Source organism: Tenebrio molitor, chromosome 8 (genome assembly GCF_963966145.1).
Source record: "Tenebrio molitor chromosome 8, icTenMoli1.1, whole genome shotgun sequence".
Lineage (NCBI taxonomy): Eukaryota > Metazoa > Arthropoda > Insecta > Coleoptera > Tenebrionidae > Tenebrio > Tenebrio molitor.
In genome coordinates, this window is record NC_091053.1 from 18,912,757 (window position 1) to 18,930,363 (window position 17,607).

General features: G+C 37.5%; 2 protein-coding genes across 2 annotated transcripts; one reads left to right on the plus strand and one right to left on the minus strand.

The window, feature by feature from the left end:
- Window positions 1–12,872: 12,872 nt before the first annotated feature.
- On the minus strand, window positions 12,873–15,360 carry LOC138136547 (uncharacterized). Its single transcript, XM_069055767.1, has 2 exons — window positions 15,156–15,360; window positions 12,873–14,935 (listed from the first exon to the last, which is right to left on the minus strand). Exon 2 carries the CDS (start codon window positions 14,925–14,927, stop codon window positions 12,939–12,941), a length of 1,989 nt encoding a protein of 662 aa, XP_068911868.1. The 5' UTR covers window positions 14,928–14,935; window positions 15,156–15,360; the 3' UTR covers window positions 12,873–12,938.
- Window positions 15,361–16,005: 645 nt separating this feature from the next.
- Window positions 16,006–17,573, plus strand: LOC138137098 (endoplasmic reticulum aminopeptidase 1-like). Its single transcript, XM_069056385.1, has 4 exons — window positions 16,006–16,650; window positions 16,697–16,844; window positions 16,893–17,376; window positions 17,443–17,573. The coding sequence occupies exons 1-4, from the start codon at window positions 16,256–16,258 to the stop codon at window positions 17,571–17,573; spliced, it is 1,158 nt and encodes a 385-aa protein (XP_068912486.1). The 5' UTR covers window positions 16,006–16,255.
- The last annotated feature ends 34 nt before the right edge of the window (window positions 17,574–17,607 follow it).

Here is a 17,607-nt window from a genome sequence, read left to right on the forward strand (position 1 = left end):
GATAAGCGGCAAGTAAAAACGAGGTAGAATGAAAAAAAGTGATAGTGAAAGCGAGAGAGACGAAGATCACAAAAGGAAAAGAGAAGAAGGACGAGAATCAGAAGAGAGGATTAACCCATTTCGGAAAAGTAAAAAAGTGGAAAGATCACCTGTTAAAAAGGCAATGGATGAGGAAATGAAAAAGATGTTGGAAAAAATTATGGAGGATGTAGGGGAGATAAAGGAAGAGAATCGGAAGATGAGCCGGGAATTGGAACAACTGAAAAGTATGATGCGTGAAAAGGAAGAAAAATGGGAAAGAGAAAAGATGGAATTAAAAGAAAAAATGACAAAATTGGAGGAGAAAATGGAAGAGCAGGAAAAAAGAGTGAGAAAAAAGAATATTGTCGTAACGGGACTGGATGAAGAGGAATGTGAGAACGAGAAGAAACTGGAAAAATGGATGAAGGCAGAATTAGAGGTTGAAGTAAGGGTGAAAGAGATGTATAAAATAAATGGAGGAAAAATGATTGTGGCAGAACTTGAGAGCTGGGGGGAAAAACGGAAAGTTATGGAAAATAAAAGGAAACTAAGAGAAAAAAAAGGAAAGAGAGTGTACATAGAAGATGATATGACAAAAAAGGAGAGAGAGACACAGAAGAAATTAAGAACGCTAGCCAAAGAAGAGCGAGAAAAAGGACTGCGGGTGAAAGTGGGTTATAAAAAGATATGGATAGAGGGAAAAGGTTTTAGGTGGGATGAAGAAAACGGGAAGTTACATACAGCAAATTTTTGAATAAGAGCGTAAGAAAAAGACGACAGGGCAGAAAAGGGAAAACGAACATGGAGAGGAATAAAGGAGAAAACGAGCAAATAAGAATAGTATTCTGGAATGTAGCGGGAATAAAAAATAAAGAGAATGAGTTTTGGAAGTATTTGGGAGAATTTGACGTAGTGGGATTGGTAGAAACGTGGGTGGAAGAAAAAGGCTGGGAAAGATTGGAAAAGAGAATGCCGAGAGAGTTTGAGTGGAAGTGTCAATATGCAGAGAGGGAAAGCAAGAAAGGGAGAGCGAAAGGTGGGATAATAATGGGTGTGAAAAAGGGACTGAAAGAAGAAAACGGATCTGGAGTAAAAGAAGAAAGAGGGTTTATGGAAAGAACGGTAAAAAGAAAACAGAGAAAATGGAGAATTGTAACAATATACAGCAGAAGTATGAAAGAAACGAAGAGAATAATAGAAGAGCGAGTAAAAGAGCAGGAAGAAGGAACTCTGGTGATTGGGGGGGATTTTAATGCAAGAATTGGGGGAAAAGGAAGGCGGATGGAAGAACAACAAGCAACAATAGAAAGAAGACCAACAAAAGATGGAATAGAAAACGCAGAAGGGAGAGAACTGGTTAGCTTAGTAGAAGAAAGAGGATGGGACGTACTTAATGGAAACTGCATAGGAGACGAGAAAGGGGAGTACACGTATATTGGATCGAGAGGGGAGACAGTTATTGATTATGTTATGGTGAATGAAGAAGCATGGGATAAAATAGAAGAATTTAAGGTGGGAGAAAGAGTGGAGTCGGATCAAATGCCATTGGAAGTGAGGACAAAAGGAAGAGAGAAAGAGAGAAGTATGAAGGATGTTAAAAAAAAAATTGTGAAGAATATTTGGACGGAAGAAGGAAAAGAAAAGTATAGAGCAAGACTTAGGGAGGCAAAATACGAAGAAGGAGAAATAAACGAAAAAGTGAAGGAGCTGAGCGAGAACGTAAAAAATGCAACAGAAAAAAAAAGAGATAGAGATAAGAGAGAAGATGGGGCTGTGGAAAAACGAGTGGTGGGATAAAGAATGCAGGGAAGGGAAGCAAGCAGCAAGAAAGAAACTAAGAAATTGGAAAAAAGAAAAAGCAACGAAGGAAGAGTACAAGAGAGCACGCAAGAGGTACAAATTAGTATGCAAAGAGAAGAAGGAAAAGAAACGGATGGAAGAAGAAATGAAGATGAAAGGTATAAAGACGGAAGAAGAGGTGTGGAGATACATAAATAGGGAAAGAAAGAAAAAAGGAGAAATAGTGAGTGATAGAATTACTATGGAGGAATGGAGAAAGTACTTCAGTGAGTTGTTGGGGGGTGAGGAAAACAGACAAGAAAAGGAAAAGAGACAATACAGAGTGGGAGAAATAGAAGAGATAACAAGAGAAGAATTAGAGCAACAACTAAGAAAACTGAAAAGGAAAAAGGCACCGGGGAGGGACGGTATACAGAACGAATCGTGGATATATGGAACTGAAAGGGAAGTTGATAGGTTGTTAGAGATAATGAATGGAGTGTGGAAGGGAGAGGGCTTCCCCCAGGAGTGGAAGAAGGAGATAATATGCCCCATATATAAGAAAGGAGAAAAGGATACAGCCAGCAATTACAGGGGGATCACGCTCCTTAATACGGCATATAAGGTATACGCGATGATTGTGGAAGAAAGACTGATGAAGGAAATGAATGAGCGGGGTGCGTTACCAGACGGGCAGGCGGGATTTAGGAAAGGTAGAGGGACTATGGACAACGTATATATCTTGAATCATATAATAGGAAATGAGATAAAAAAGAGGGGTAGCAAGATATATGCATTTTTTGTAGACCTGAAGGCGGCTTTTGATAATGTGGAAAGAGACTTACTGTGGGAATACTTGAGAAAGAAAGGGATAAATGAGCATCTGGTAACAAAAATAGAAGAGATATATGAAGAGACGATAAATAGAGTGAGAGTGGATGGAAGAGTGAGTGAATGTTTCAAGACGTATAAGGGAGTAAGACAAGGTTGTCCACTAAGCCCCAGCCTGTTTGCAGCGTTTATAGGAGATATAGAGGAGATGTTCAGGAAGGGGCAGGCAGGGGGGGTCGTGGTGGGCAAAGAAAAAGTGTGGTCTTTGGCATACGCGGATGACTTGGTGGTGCTAGCGAAAGAGGAGAAAGGTATGAAAGAAATGTTGGGAAACATGGAGAAATATATGAGGAGGAAAAAGTTGACGGTGAATGTAGAGAAATCCAAGATGATGGTGTTTAGAAAGGGGGGTGGTAGGAGAAAAATAAATGAGTGGAGATGGGAAAAGGATAAAATTGAAGAAGTGAAAGAATTTAAGTATTTAGGTTATGTGATGAATGAAAGAAACACAGCAGCAGCACATGTGAGAGAGTTAGTGAAAAAAGCGAATAAGATAATAGGAGCGGTATGGGGGATAGGAGAGAGAAAATTTGGACATGACTTTAGAAGGAGAATAATGATGTTTGATAGTCTGGTGAAAAGCGTGATGATGTATGGAGCGGAAATATGGGGATGGAGAGAGCAAGAAGGGTTGGAAGGGGTGCAAGGAAAATATTTGAAATGGGTGCTAGGAGTAGATAGAGAGACACCGGGCTATATAGTGATGGAGGAAACAAAAAGGGATGGAATAAGAATAGAAGCAGGAAAGAGAGCAATAAGATTTGAGGAGAGGTTGATAGAGAGAGGAGAGTGTAGAATTTTGCAAGAGTGTCTGAAAGAAAAAAGGAAAGAAATAGGAAAAGGGGTATGGAAAGAGAGGGAGGCATATTTCGAAAGAAATGGGTATGCAGGAGCGGAGATAGAAAGAATGCGAGAGGGAGGCAGAGCAATGACATATGAATTGGTGCAGAGAGACAGAGATGTGCAAGTGCAGGAAAGAAGAACGAGAATTAGGGAATCTAGGTACAATGGGAAGTATGAAAAAATAATAACGGAAGAACTACCAAAGTACCTAGGAAGAGAGAGTAGAAAGGAGAGAGTGATAATAGCAAGATTTAGGTGTGGAAATGAGGAGAGAGAGAATAAATATTGGAATGAGGATAGGATTAGAGTGTGCAGGATGTGTGGAGAAAAAAAGGAGACGATAGAACATATGTTGAATGAATGCGTAGAATTGAGAGAGAGAGAGGAAAGTAGAGAAGAAATGTTGAATGAGGACGGAAGAGGGATCGAATGGATGAAGAAGGTTGAGTGGAGAAGAGGGACAATATGTGGGGAGGGATAATTGTATTTGGAAAGCTGCTAATTTGTTATTGTTTTGAATTATTGTCTTATTTAGTTAGTTAGTTTTAGTTATTATATTATATTTTATTGTATTTTATTGAGTTAGTGGGAAATGTCGAAAATCGGATAATTTATAAACCTGTATAGGTATTAAATATACATACAACAACTACGAAAATGAAAGCCAGCCACAAACAAGTACTCGGCATCTTACAAATCACCTGAGAGTTTCTCAGTTTGTACTTTGTAGTTTGGCTGCTTAGCAAAATCCTCAAAACAGGCAAACGATGGCGGGAATTTTGAGCAAATTCTTTGATGTTTTATTTTGTTTTACTCAAACTTACAGTCTTTTTACATTGTTATTTGCGCCTTTGTTGTCTTCTGAATAAGTTGCAGGCACTATCTTATCATCACTTTAGAAATTTTATCAAAGACAATTTAACGAGAAAAGTCAAACATAACTTTGAATCATCGAAAAACTTAACATTTTAGGTTAGTCGTACTTCGTACAGTTAAGGACACGGAATTTCGGGCATCATTTTTCTGTCATTTCAAAAAATTGCGATGTAAATCACTCTTGATTGTCAACCTCACATTCAAAAGTCAAATTTTGAAGTTTATTTTCCGTTCGCGTCAATCCACATGCGATCAATCAAAATCGTCGCAAACGGTAAAATTGAGGTTAATAATGTAAAGCCTATTTTACATTTTTCATTTTCCCCCATACGAAAATCTAACTTTCTATTTTAATAAGGCGATTGAAAGCGAAAGTGAAACATGCTAGGCAGCTAGGGGATCGGTTGCCAGCTATGAAAAACTTTCTTGCCCTGAACGACAAAAAAAATAAGCTTGATTGTACCTACCGGTCTTTGGAATTGTCCGGCAACACATTTCTGCACGTAATATATGCAGCTTCTTCAATGAAATGCATTTTAAACTAAATTATGGCCAAGTATTCAACGACAACGATATTTGATAAATGTCATAAAATAATGTTTTTGTATTATTACTAAAGTAACGTTAACAACAAGCCAGCTTATATTAATTTTATTATAATCACTGAATCATTGTATTTACTTAAACCCTCCACCACCCGGCGTCACGGCAATTTTGCTGGAGTACAAACACTATTACGGATATTACTATCAAGTAATAGTGCAGTGCTAATCAACATAATTACCGGCGTCTCGCCTCCACATTTTGACTTTGTTGTGTTTTATTATGTTCTGTGTCAATATTAAGGAACTTCCTCACGATATGATATGAGTAAATGTCGATGGGAGAATTAAAAGTTTAATACATTACACGCTGCGAAAGCTCTTTCACGTGCTTGGAGTTTTTAAATAACCTCGGCTACGCTTACGCTTCGCCTCGGCCATTTAAAAACCCCTCGCACATAAAAGTAAACTTTCGCAGCTTGTAATGTAAATAACTATTTTGACAGTATACCTATTGACAGTGATGCCCGAAATTCCGTGTCTAACTGTACCTACGTGAAAACTACCCACAAAATTTGAAATTTTTCAGCGGTTCTCAAACAAACTGATTCCTTTGAACCATTAACATTATAAGGCAAGTCGGATTACTTATTTTGCCTTCTTTTAACACGTACTACCTCAGGTTAAGATATCTGCACAACCTTCGACTGTATTATTACATTCTCGGAATCCTAAGAAAATTGTGAGTGCGGCTGTACACTTTTTTCGAGTTTTTGGGCCTATTTTTCGAGTTAATTTTTATTCAAACCTAGAGTACAGCGAATAATTTCAAATCGTCATAATCGACGTAAAAATACAACCTTGTTTTTTAACGAAAAAATCTTGTAGCTATTATAATTGATTTCATATAAATGTTCATCAAATGAGCTGTGCATGTGTAAAAGCACCTTTAATTTAGTTACATTACAAAAGTCACATTTATGAAGGTCATGTCCAATAAATCTTTACTTGGTAAAAATACAAAGACAAAAACAAATACATAAGAATTACCTTAATTTATTCAGCAAAAAGACGTAACATTGCTTTCGAAATCAGCAATGTTAAAATGGACAACAAAACTGAAAAATTTGTCAAATCGGGTTCGCGCAGACCAAGCAACTTTGAAAATCAAAGTCACTAGCTTTAGCTTTAATACCAACAGAAAATCAGATTTTCATGGCTTGCTTAGATGCACATTTATATGAAATTGAGTATAGGCATTCACGATCTTTTTGGGACCGAGTTGGCTGTGACCATCTAGTGTTTTTGTTGGCAGTTGGCAGTTGGTGATTACTAAATTCCCTAAAAGAAATTGACACTTTTTGTGTTAGGTTAGGTTAGGGTCTTTTCAGTTTAAGATTATATTTTCTGAATAGGTACATTGTTGCCGGATCTCTTAAATATGGTCTGTCAGTTTTAAATTGGAAGCAGCATCGTTTAACGGAAATTTTTTGTCGTAACAAAATTATTTTGGCAATTCTGACTTTTCCTTTCACGGAAATTAAAACTTCAATTTTACTGTATTATTTATAAATGTATGAGGGCATGATTTGCAAGACTCGTTTTATAAAAATTGAAATAGCGGTGGTTTGTGTTTGTGGATGTTGACGGTCTCGTCTTTCAGTATCAGGAAAAAAAAATCGAGAAAATAGAAATTTAAATTCCAACACGAGCCATAGGCGAGTTGTGGAATCGTCCGAGTGAATAATAGCCGTTATACGCGAGTTGAAGATTACATTTTCTCCACGACTATACCAAGAAATACTTATTTTATACCATTAACCATTAACATTTATACCATAGAACAAATTTGTGGCTATTTGTAAAACTCTCTATATGTAGGATCACTGGTCATTTTTCAAAACTAGCAATTTTTCAACTTCACCTCCAGTCGTGTTTTTTGGTTATAACATCATTTCTAATCACTTGAATTCCTTATTATTCGTCTTATAGATAAAAACTTAGGTTATCATCAGAGTTACATTTTAGTAGGGGAAAGTAGTCCAAAAACGCATATAAAATATTAACAAATCATTAAATTGTGACACTTTTTACACTGTTGCGTTGTTTTTAACTTGCTCTCCATTTGAATAGGTAGGTACTTTTCTGTGTTATATTTTTACTTCTGAAACGTAATTTGCGTCTTTCTTTTGTACCTTCCCATTTCAGAGAAAAAGAAATGTGACAGTGCAGCACTTGTAGGTTAAAACCTGATACATCCGGTTTTCTACCACTGTGTAGCATCCGATTTTGAAGTTCGCTAATTATTACAGAAAAACAAATACCCTATTTTTTTTTTTTTTTAAAACAACAAGCCTTTCTAGCTCTGTTTACCTTTGGCATACATTAAATGAATGGTAGATTCCGTTCAACAACTTACCGGGTATCTATTTCTTTCTTTAACCCTTCATTCAAACAATAAACTTGATCAAAACTTTTAACATAACCTTACTTTTTAAAATTATGTAACGTCCAGTGCACTATAGAGAAATCTGTTGGTAAGCATGAGTGGCCACGCAAAGATAGCTCCTTCATGGACCTAACTGAACATGTTTCCACTATGTGGTTCATCTTGGAAAGAAGAAGTAGTAGTATCCGCTTTCGGACAACTATTCGGTTTTGGACAACTCTCCCCTACTTTCTAATTTATACAGTTGGTAGCTTTGATTTTTGTCCGAAGAGACATTCAAGCATTTCAACACTTGAGAATTAATATAATTACATTTGGGATAATGGTGCATTTTGACAAAACCCTACCGATGTCAACATATCTCTTATATTTTATTGTATCGGATTTTAAATACACTGGTAAAACATTTGACAACAACGGTACCAACATTCCTTTTACAATATATTCAAATTCTGACCAACTAGCGGAAACAAACTATGCCAGCACACTCGGCAAAAGTGTTATTGAATATTACGTAAAATATGTTAACATACCTTATCCTCTCCCAAAGATGGGTGAGTAGGAATTTTGGGTAACAAACATTCGACTACTATTTAATCGCTTTAGACATAGTTGCCATTCCGGATTTTGTATCTAATGCGATGGAACATCCAGGACGCATCACCTGCAGAGAATCTGCAGTTCTGTACGATCACAAGAAACACTCCCTCATCAACAAACAAAAGGTAGCCCACGAACTGTCCCACAGTTGGTTTGGAAATTTGGGTAAAATTTTGCCAAAGCAAATAATTTTCAAATAAACAAGAACTTTAGTTACAATGGACTGGTGGGACAACACCTGGCTCATTGAAGGTTTCGCCACATACATGGCAGTCAAAAGTGTCACAGCAGCCGAACCAGACTGGCAATTGGTACTTTACCACAGCAGACACTTTTCAACTGTACAATATCTGTTGTAGTTGGATCAATTCTTATCTGGTACTCTTCATTCCATCCTCGCTCTTGACGCAACGCGAGCGTCACATCCCGTGGTCAAAAATGTGCAAAGACCTGATCAAATCACAGAAGGATTCGATCCAGTTTCTTTCAACAAGGTAAGACTGACATCGACAGCAACGTTTTCCATTGACACTCGTCTAGGGAGCTTTCATATTGAGAATGTTAGAATCGGTGGTCAAATCCGATAGTTTCCAAAAAGGCGTGACCAATTACTTGGAGAAACACAAGAATGGTAATGCGATCAGTCAAGACTTGTGGGATGAGGTCCAAAATGTTGTTGGTGACGAGGTGAACATAACAGAATTAATGGACACGTTCACTGTACAAAAGGGATATCCCATTCTTGAGGCTAAAGTGGATGGGAACAAATACACTTTGACGCAGAAGCGATTTTCGTTAGAGTACCATTCGATTGTGGCAGAGGAAAAATCTCCTCTGAAGTATCAGGGTGGACAGAATTCTAATAGCAAAATCAGCACCACTGTTTTCTAGCTACAAATGGAGTGTGCCTGTTTCCTACATCACAGATCTAGGACCCTCGGATAAAATGTATTGGTTTAATTACAAAGCGAATAAACGTAAAGGTTGCAAGCAAAATGGGTAAAAACGATTCGTGCTAACATTTTAGTGGTGGTTGAAAAACCCGCTGGTGCTAGATGGATCAAGTTTAATCCCAACCAAATTGGTTATTACAGAGTTAATTATGATGAAGGTGATTGGTACAGTCTTATGCGAAATGTTAAGGAGTTTTCTGTCTCCGACAAGGCTCATTTGTTAGAGGAAAGTTTCAGTATTGCTCAATCGGGGGAACTGAGCTATGAAATTCCCTTAAAGTTCACCAAATATTTAGTGGAGGAAATAAATTATGTCCCGTGGAGTGTTGCGTCGTCAAAACTGTTAAACACATTGCAACTTATATGGAGACGTCCCACTATGACTCCGAATTCAAGGTAAATAAAAATAGAAACATTTTTGTGCAACTAATAAATCATTAATTCATCAAAAATATTTTTTTCTGTTTTGCGTTTGTAACAAAGCTATTACAGCACTGAAAAGAGTGCGTTAAAGTTCCCCAAATTTTAAAACTGCGATTTTTCATTTAAGAAGGACATCAAGAGGCACAAAATAGAAAAACTAGTGTATGATATCTTGTTTATAAGGCATTTTGTAGCCCTTTCTCGCAAGCTCGTCATGCCCTAAATCCGGGTGTGTTACAAAATGCTTCCTCTAAGACGCGTATCGTAAAATACAAAGTGTCTATAAAAGAACGTAGGTATATCAAGAGCCCTGTGGAATCAAATATATTTGATTTTTGCCGTTCTGTAGCATATTGTGTAGAGGTTATGTAAGTCCATTAATGACCGGCTTTTAATAGGGATTATTGTAAGATGAAAAGTAACAAGAATATAGGAAAACTGAAGAAAATCACAAGCAAAACAACTAAGCCGTCGAAATCACAACTGAGGCTAAGTTTTAATAAATTGACATTTGACGGTTGACATCTGGTTAGACGACTTTTACGGCTCGACATAGTTCGAAGCAATAAAATTATGGAGCCGCACAGAACTCCTGATATACCTACATTCTTTTATAGACACTTTGTTCTATTTTGTTACGGCGATTATCTTTCAGGCTTATGTAATCAGTCTGTTGAAACCTGCGTATGAAAAACTCAAGTGGGACGACTCAGACGATGACGAAAGCCATACGAAGAAGTATCAAATTCAACGATGACATTGAACATATCAATATTTTTTTCATTATAGATTAGCACGAGTTGCTGTTTTAAATTTGGCGTGTGCAATGGATTATAATGTAGCTTTACAAGAAGCTAGAACTCGATTCGATAAGTGGCTTTTTGACAGTTCGGTACACATATCTCCAAATTTGAGAGAGATCATTTATAAATATGGTATGTTACGGCATCTAGGCCATTCACATTACGAAATTTTTTCTATCGTGGACATAGTATAGTCGTCCAAGAAGTGTAACGTTATACTGCAGATTCTCTCGATGAAGGATTAACTAGGTTAACGAAGAAGCAGAAATGAGAAATAGAACAAGAGAGGATACGGTGGGAATAAGAGAGGAGAACAAAGTACTAAGAAAGAGCAGAAAAATGGCAGCCGGAGGAGGCAGATTGGATGGAAAAGAATGAAAATGATAGAGGAAAAGATGGATCAAAGAGAAAAGAAAAGAAGGAGAGGAAGAATTATGTAATAATAATCGAAAAAATAGAAAGTTGGGAGCAGAAGAGAAACGTTATGCTAAATAAGAGTAAGTTGAAGGAAAGAAAAGGTGAGAGGATAGTTGACGATTTGAGAAACGAAGAAAGGAAAACATAAAAGAAGTTAAAAGAGGTGGCTAGAGAAGAGGAAAAAGGATGAAAATAGGATACAGGAAGATACAGATAAACGGGAAATGGTTTATATGGGATGCGATAGAAGAGAAACTGAAGAAACATTTTTAGAAGAACGAGAGAAGAGAGAAGACGAACCGGCGAGAAAAGGTACAAAAAGAAGGTGAATAAAAAGGTAGATGGACAAAGAAAACGGAAACCGGAAAAGAAGCACAAAGGGAAAAGTCCCTACCGGAAAGAGTACAAATGGGAAGGCAAAAAGAGAAAAGCAAAAGGGAAAAGCTACCGGGGAAATAATAACAGGGGTGAAACTGGGAATTAAAGAAAAGCGACAAGAAAATGGAGAAGAAGAAGGAGAATAGGAGAAAGAGGAGCAAGAAATTGGGAGAGGAGAAGGAAGATGCGAAAAGAAAATCCAAAGACAAGGTGGAAAATGCAGACGGGAAGAGACTAATGGAAGGGATGGAAGAAAATGGATGGAAGGCATTGAATGGGAACAAACAAGGGGACAAAGAAGAAGGGTGGACCTATGTAAGTTGCAGGGGGGAAACAATAATAGATTACGGAATAGTGAACGAAGAAACATGGGAAAGAGTAGAAGAATTTAGAATAGGAGAGAGAGTCGAGTCCGGCCATTTCGAAATAGCTTTGAGGAAGCGAAGGGGAGGGAAAGAATAGATAAGGAGAGGGGTGGGGATACGGATGAAAAAGGTTATTTTTGGAAATTTTTGGAGGTGTTATTTTATTTTTAGTTATGTTTAGGTTCATTGTAACTAGGAATCAGAAAGACAATACGGCAAAATAATCCATTTGTATAAGTAAGTATAAGACAGATGAGCGGGGAAGAAAAAGGAAAAAGAATGCTAAAAATCGCAAAAGACAAAGGAAAAAGATCGACAGGAAGACCAAGAAAGAGGTGGTGTGACGACATTTAAATAAGAGGTTAAGAATCGAAGAAGGAACAGGCAGCTTGCCTATCAACAAGAAGGAAGAAGAAGAAGAACAAAGAAGCAGGCAATGGACGTAAATAAACATACCAAGTGTTACTTTTCCCGGTAGGAGGTGTCAAATTATAATCCTTCCGTCACTGAAGTTAAAGTGACTTTACATTTCTTAAACGACTATATATTGTCCTGTTTCAACCTTCAAACCATAACCTTTACAAAAAGATTGCTTTCAAATTCCCAATTTGAACATTTCAATTGATTCGCTGCCAATTTCGGAACTTATCTATGACAAAAACTAAAATCGTTGAATTGTTGGTGTTGCAGGAATGATAAATGCTGATGAAAAAAGTTGGAACAAAGTGTTCGAAATGTTTGTCCACGAATCAGACGCAAACGAAAAATCGAAACTGATGAAAGGTTTGGCAAGTATCCGAACTCCTTTTCGTCTGAGAAAGTACTCCCACACAACTGTGGTTGATTTTATCTGTATCTTGTCGTTTACAATTCCAGATTAATTACATTAGCTAGTGACGAAAGTTACGTCAAGGGACAAGATTATCTTGATTTACTAGAATACATTTCAGACAACTCTGTTGGAAGACCAATCGTTTGGAATTATGTCCGGTATACCTACACCAATGACTGAACCAAAGGAGTAAATGCTAAATCACGTTTTTAGAGAGAAATGGTTGCAGATAGTGGAGAGATTCACTTTGGACAATCATCACTTGGGACGATTAATTCCAACTATAACCAACAAGTTTTTGACGTCTTCTAAACTAGACGAGGTAGGGACGGTTCAAATGAAGATTTCATTTCCCTCAGTTTACATATCCAGATGAATTATTTCTTTGCCAAGTAAGGTAAACCCGTCGAAGTGTGACCTAGTTTTTTATTAGTTGATGTTCATTATGCTTGTAAAAAGCGTGTGGTGATTATTACAAGTTGATTTTTTTTTTGTAGGTCTCTTAGGGTCCTGACTTCAAACTGAAGAAGTTTCATAATTTTATAGCTCAGGACAAAAAAGTTAACAATTTTTTTTTTAAATAATGTCCATGGGTCACACTTTCCCTTGAAATTGGGGTAAGTGTGACAATGGATTGTAGCGATGGCTCAGTTAGTAATTTGTCGGGTAAGTGAGAATAATTCAAAAGTGCGTAAAAAAATAGTCTTCTAAGCGAAATTTTATTTTAACATCTAGAAATATAATAAATTTATGAACTTTTTAAGTTTTAAAGAAACAACCCGTCAAATTGAGTATTAAAAATTATATGACCCCTTCTGTCCTTAATCGGTTCTGGTAAAACTCTGATAATGTTTTCGTCCATTATAACGTCGGTGTCTTCTATCTGTGGCCAAGTGAAGCTATTATTTTTCGTATGTTTCAAAAATCCAACATTCCATTCGCATCCTGCTCTGCTTTTAATCTGCCCAATATAGTGTCTTGTGCTTTTCTTGGAGTTGTATTGTATAATAACCCACCGTCCTACAGCAATCTCGTTAATATCCGTCTCACTTTCGTCGTTTTCAAATACTTCAGGGTCCAAATCATCGTCTGTGTCTATAAATTCGGGCTCTACCATTTCTTCTTCTGAGCTTGAGCTGCTAAAAGTTTGTTGTTGTCGTTTTTTGGTCATTTTCGGTATCTTCGTTGCTTCTTTTCCTCTTTTCTTTGTTTCTTTTTTATCTTTTTCTTCTTTATCTTTTGCAAGTCTACTTAATACTTCATTTGCTGTTATCACTTCAGCTCCTGCGGCTACCTTCTTCCTCTTCTTAACGGAAGGAGTTGCATTGGACGTCTGTTTCATGGTATTTAATAATAGGGCTTCAAAACTCGTTGATGTACTGGTTCCTTCTTCTAGTTGAACAGAGGCACGGTTCATTTGGTCGCCTGCAACTACTTGAGCGACAGATTGTACGGTTTGATTGTTTGCAATGGTGTTATCTTCGTCCATATGGTCGATTCCGTGTTCTGCCTCAGCCATTAAAGGTTGTTGTTGGGATTCTTTCCATCTTTTTAGACTCTCAGGATGGTATTTGTCTTCAGAAACTACATCACGATTGAAAGGACAAATACCTGCCTTTCTAAATCCGTTTCTAATTACTTCTGGTTCTATATTTTTCCATGTAGAACCAATCAGTTCCGAAAATTGTTTTTTTGGTATTTTTAGTCCAGCATTGTGTCTTTGCCAAGTTACCAGCTTCTGGTCCCAAATATCCTTTACAGATTTAAATACTGACAAATCCAAAGGTTGCAACAGATGACTGGTATGCGGAGGAAGTTTCAAAATTGTGATATCGTTTGCACGTGCTAGTTCGACCAGTGCAATGTTTATATGCGTACCATGTCCATCATATACCAAAAGTATCGGTCTCACAGGTCCTAATGCGGGAATCAATGTTTTTTTGAAGTAATTGAAAAATATGTCACTTTCCATCCAACCATTAGGGCTGGCGGCATAGGCAGTACCTGGGAAAGACTTATCGTCGTCTGCCACCCAAGAATCCCATACATTTTTCCCCTTGAATACAATAAGAGGTGGAGCTTTTGTAGCTGATGCAGACACAGCTGACAGAACCGTTGTATTTTCCCTTCCTGGCCCTGAAGTTGTTCTGGAGCTCGGTTTTCCTTTGGCTCCAACAACTTTGGTTTTCTTCGGATCGTGTGACACAGATGTTTCGTCTAAATTCCACACTTGTTCTGGCTTGTCGTTTATGTTTAATTCGGCGATTGTTCTTGCCAAAATATTAAAATATTCGTTTATAACGAATGGATCTGTCATTTTCTTTCTTGAATACTCCACTGGTTGTGGTTTTTTAATACTCAGATTGTGTCGTTGTTTGAACGAAGAAAACCATTCATCCCCTGGGATATTATTTTTAAATGGAGTCTTTATCTTATTGCTGGTAACAAATTCACCCACAAGACCAAGAACTTCTGCTCGAGACAACCCGAATCCCCACTGTTCCATAGTCTTAAGCCCTTCAGCCAGTTTTCTTTCGTCTTCTCGTGAAATGCATGTGGGTCTACCTTGGGATTGGCTCTTTTGTCCACGGGTTCCATTCACATGGTAAAATAAGGTAGTTTTAGGAATTTGATACAATTTATGTGCTCGATATATATTTAGGGCCCCTCTCTGGATTTCCGCCACTGCGTGTTGTAATTGAGCTTTGGTATATTTGGTTGCTCTATCGCTCTTTCTCTTGTAATTTCTCACCATTTTTGCAACTAAAAAAATGTTTTTGTTGTATATTTATGTACCGTAAAATAGCAGGTTTACACTTGCCCCATGAACATTGTCACACTTAGCCATAAAGACAATATTTGCAAGGCAAGTGTGACCTACGTGGTAATTCAGCTTAATAGTAAAAATAGGACGATTTTCATAACCACTCAATAGAATCTAGCTCTTAAATGGTACAATACGCCGTAGAATATTTTTACTTACCATATATTATAAGATTTTGCTAATATGCAGAAAGAAACCATGTGCACTCATCATTTGAGTTGATCGCACTAGTACCGACAGGTCGTCAAATGTCACTTTGTACAATAATGCTACAGAGTTCCTACTTATAGAGTTGTATTCTTACAGAGCTTGGGCATTCACCCATGAGATGTCAGCACGATTGGTACACCGGAGGGAATTTTTAAATCTGATAGTCACACTTTCCCCAAAATCACACTTTGACGGGTTTACCTTATCCGAAAGCTGGAGCAGGAGAGGCGGGAAGGCGGCAAGCTTTTGAGACTGTCGTGGCTAATATTAAATGGTTAAAGAAACATAAAGAAGAAGTGGAAAATTGGATTCTGGAAAATACAGATTTTCGTGTATTTACCAATAGACAATCATAATGGATTTAGATTTTTTTTTTAAGTTAAGACATTGAGAGGGAGAGAGCGTGAGAGAGAAAAAATGGAAAATACTTTTGTTATGTGCTACTCTAAAGTCGTACCAAGTTAGATCAGCCAAAAAGAGCATCTTTTTCGTCCGAGTCTGAGTTTTCTGGCCGAGGCTCAGCCGAGGCTTAACAGGCGAGGACAAAAACCACTTTAGTAAAGCTGTCTGTTGAATTAAGTTATGCTTGAGGTTATAAATAGCGTCAATGCTAGTGCATTGTTCAGCAACATGTTATGTTCACTTTGATAGATCCGCATGTCAGGCGGGACGTATGTCCAACCTTAAAAAAATAAATCACGGCCTTCCATAATCCAGAAATTACGTGAACGGTGTTTAGTTGAAGAAGTCGTTGCTATAGTAATCATAAACTTAACTGTCAAAGTGTTAAACTGACAAATGTTCTTTAACGAAGTGTCATTAATGCTCTAGTGCATTTGTTAATAACAATTCTACAATCTCATGGGTTTCCTCTCTCACAAAATACTTATATTCTTCATTGTAGCCACTCTAGCACTTGCAGCAGCAACTATATTTCTAATCGTACAAAATGAACAACTCAGATCTCAGTTGAAGGAGAAAATTTCAAATTCTACTCCAAATATAAGTATAACGGCAATCATTTACAACAGCTAATATTTTACGCTTTAATGTCTTCTCCAATAGCATCTTCCAAAGGCTACGGTAAATATCGATTGCCAACTTCCGTTGTCCCCTTAACTTATGATCTTCACCTATATCCTAATATCAGTGATGGATTTTTTAAGGGCAATGTGTTGATGCACCTTAAGGTGCAAATGAAGACAAACGAGATAGTCATGCATTGCAATAATTTGGACATCGCAAAAACGCTAATCAACGGAGAGCTAAGTTGGTTTGATGTTGATGACAGTTCTTACGAACTTCTCACTATCAAAATGAAGAACGGCGCGGATTTTTTGGAAGGTTCTGATGTCAACGTAACTATCTATTTTAATGGTAATTTGGAAAATAAGATAGTGGGGTTGTACAAGAGTCAGTACGTTGCTGAAAATTCTACCACAAGGTACGATTTGGAACAGTCTTTCACTTTCCTATATTCTACGTCGTAGGAATATTGTAACATCACAACTTGAAGCAACTCACGCCAGAGAAGTTTTTCCTTGCTTCGACGAACCCAACTTCAAGACCACCTTCAAGGTCCACCTTCTCAAACCCAAAGACCCTTCCTACAGCGCTTTATCGAACTTTCCCGAGATTGTACACCCCCCAAATTACATCCACACGAAGTAATCCACACTGTTATAGAGAGAAGAAGATGCATCTGACGGAATAATGGTACATTTTGCGGAAACCGTTCCAATGTCCACATACCTGGCATGCTTCATAATATCAGATTTCAAATACACGAAGAGGTCGTTTGACAACAACGACGGAACCATGGTTCCTTTTAGATTTTACGCAACCCCCGCCCAAATTAACAAAACCATTTTCGCCGGTGAATTTGGAAAGGAGGTTATGGAACACTACATCAGATATTTTAACGTATCATTTCCTTTGCCCAAATTGGGTAAATATTTTTTTGGGGGGAAAGTCACACAAGATAATGTCAAATCTTCAGACATGGTAGCTATACCCGATTTTCAATCCGGGGGAATGGAAAACTGGGGACTGGTTACCTTCAGGGAAGCAGTTCTTTTGTACGATGTTGCCATACATTCAGAAGAAACAAAGCAAACAGTTGCGGTAACTGTTGCACACGAACTTAGTCACAGCTGGTTTGGAAATCTAGGTATGACTTTCCAGTCTTCCACAGAGACTTGCAAAATGTTACTCACTTTATCTACCTTATTTGCAGTTACTATGAAATGGTGGGATGACACATGGCTCAACAAAGGTTTTGCAACTTATATCTCCTTCAAAGGAATCGAAAAATATGCACCAGAGTGGAAAATTGTACTTTTCTCTCTCATCCCGTACCAGAAGTAAACACACCTTTTTTCAGATGGATCAGTTCTTGATC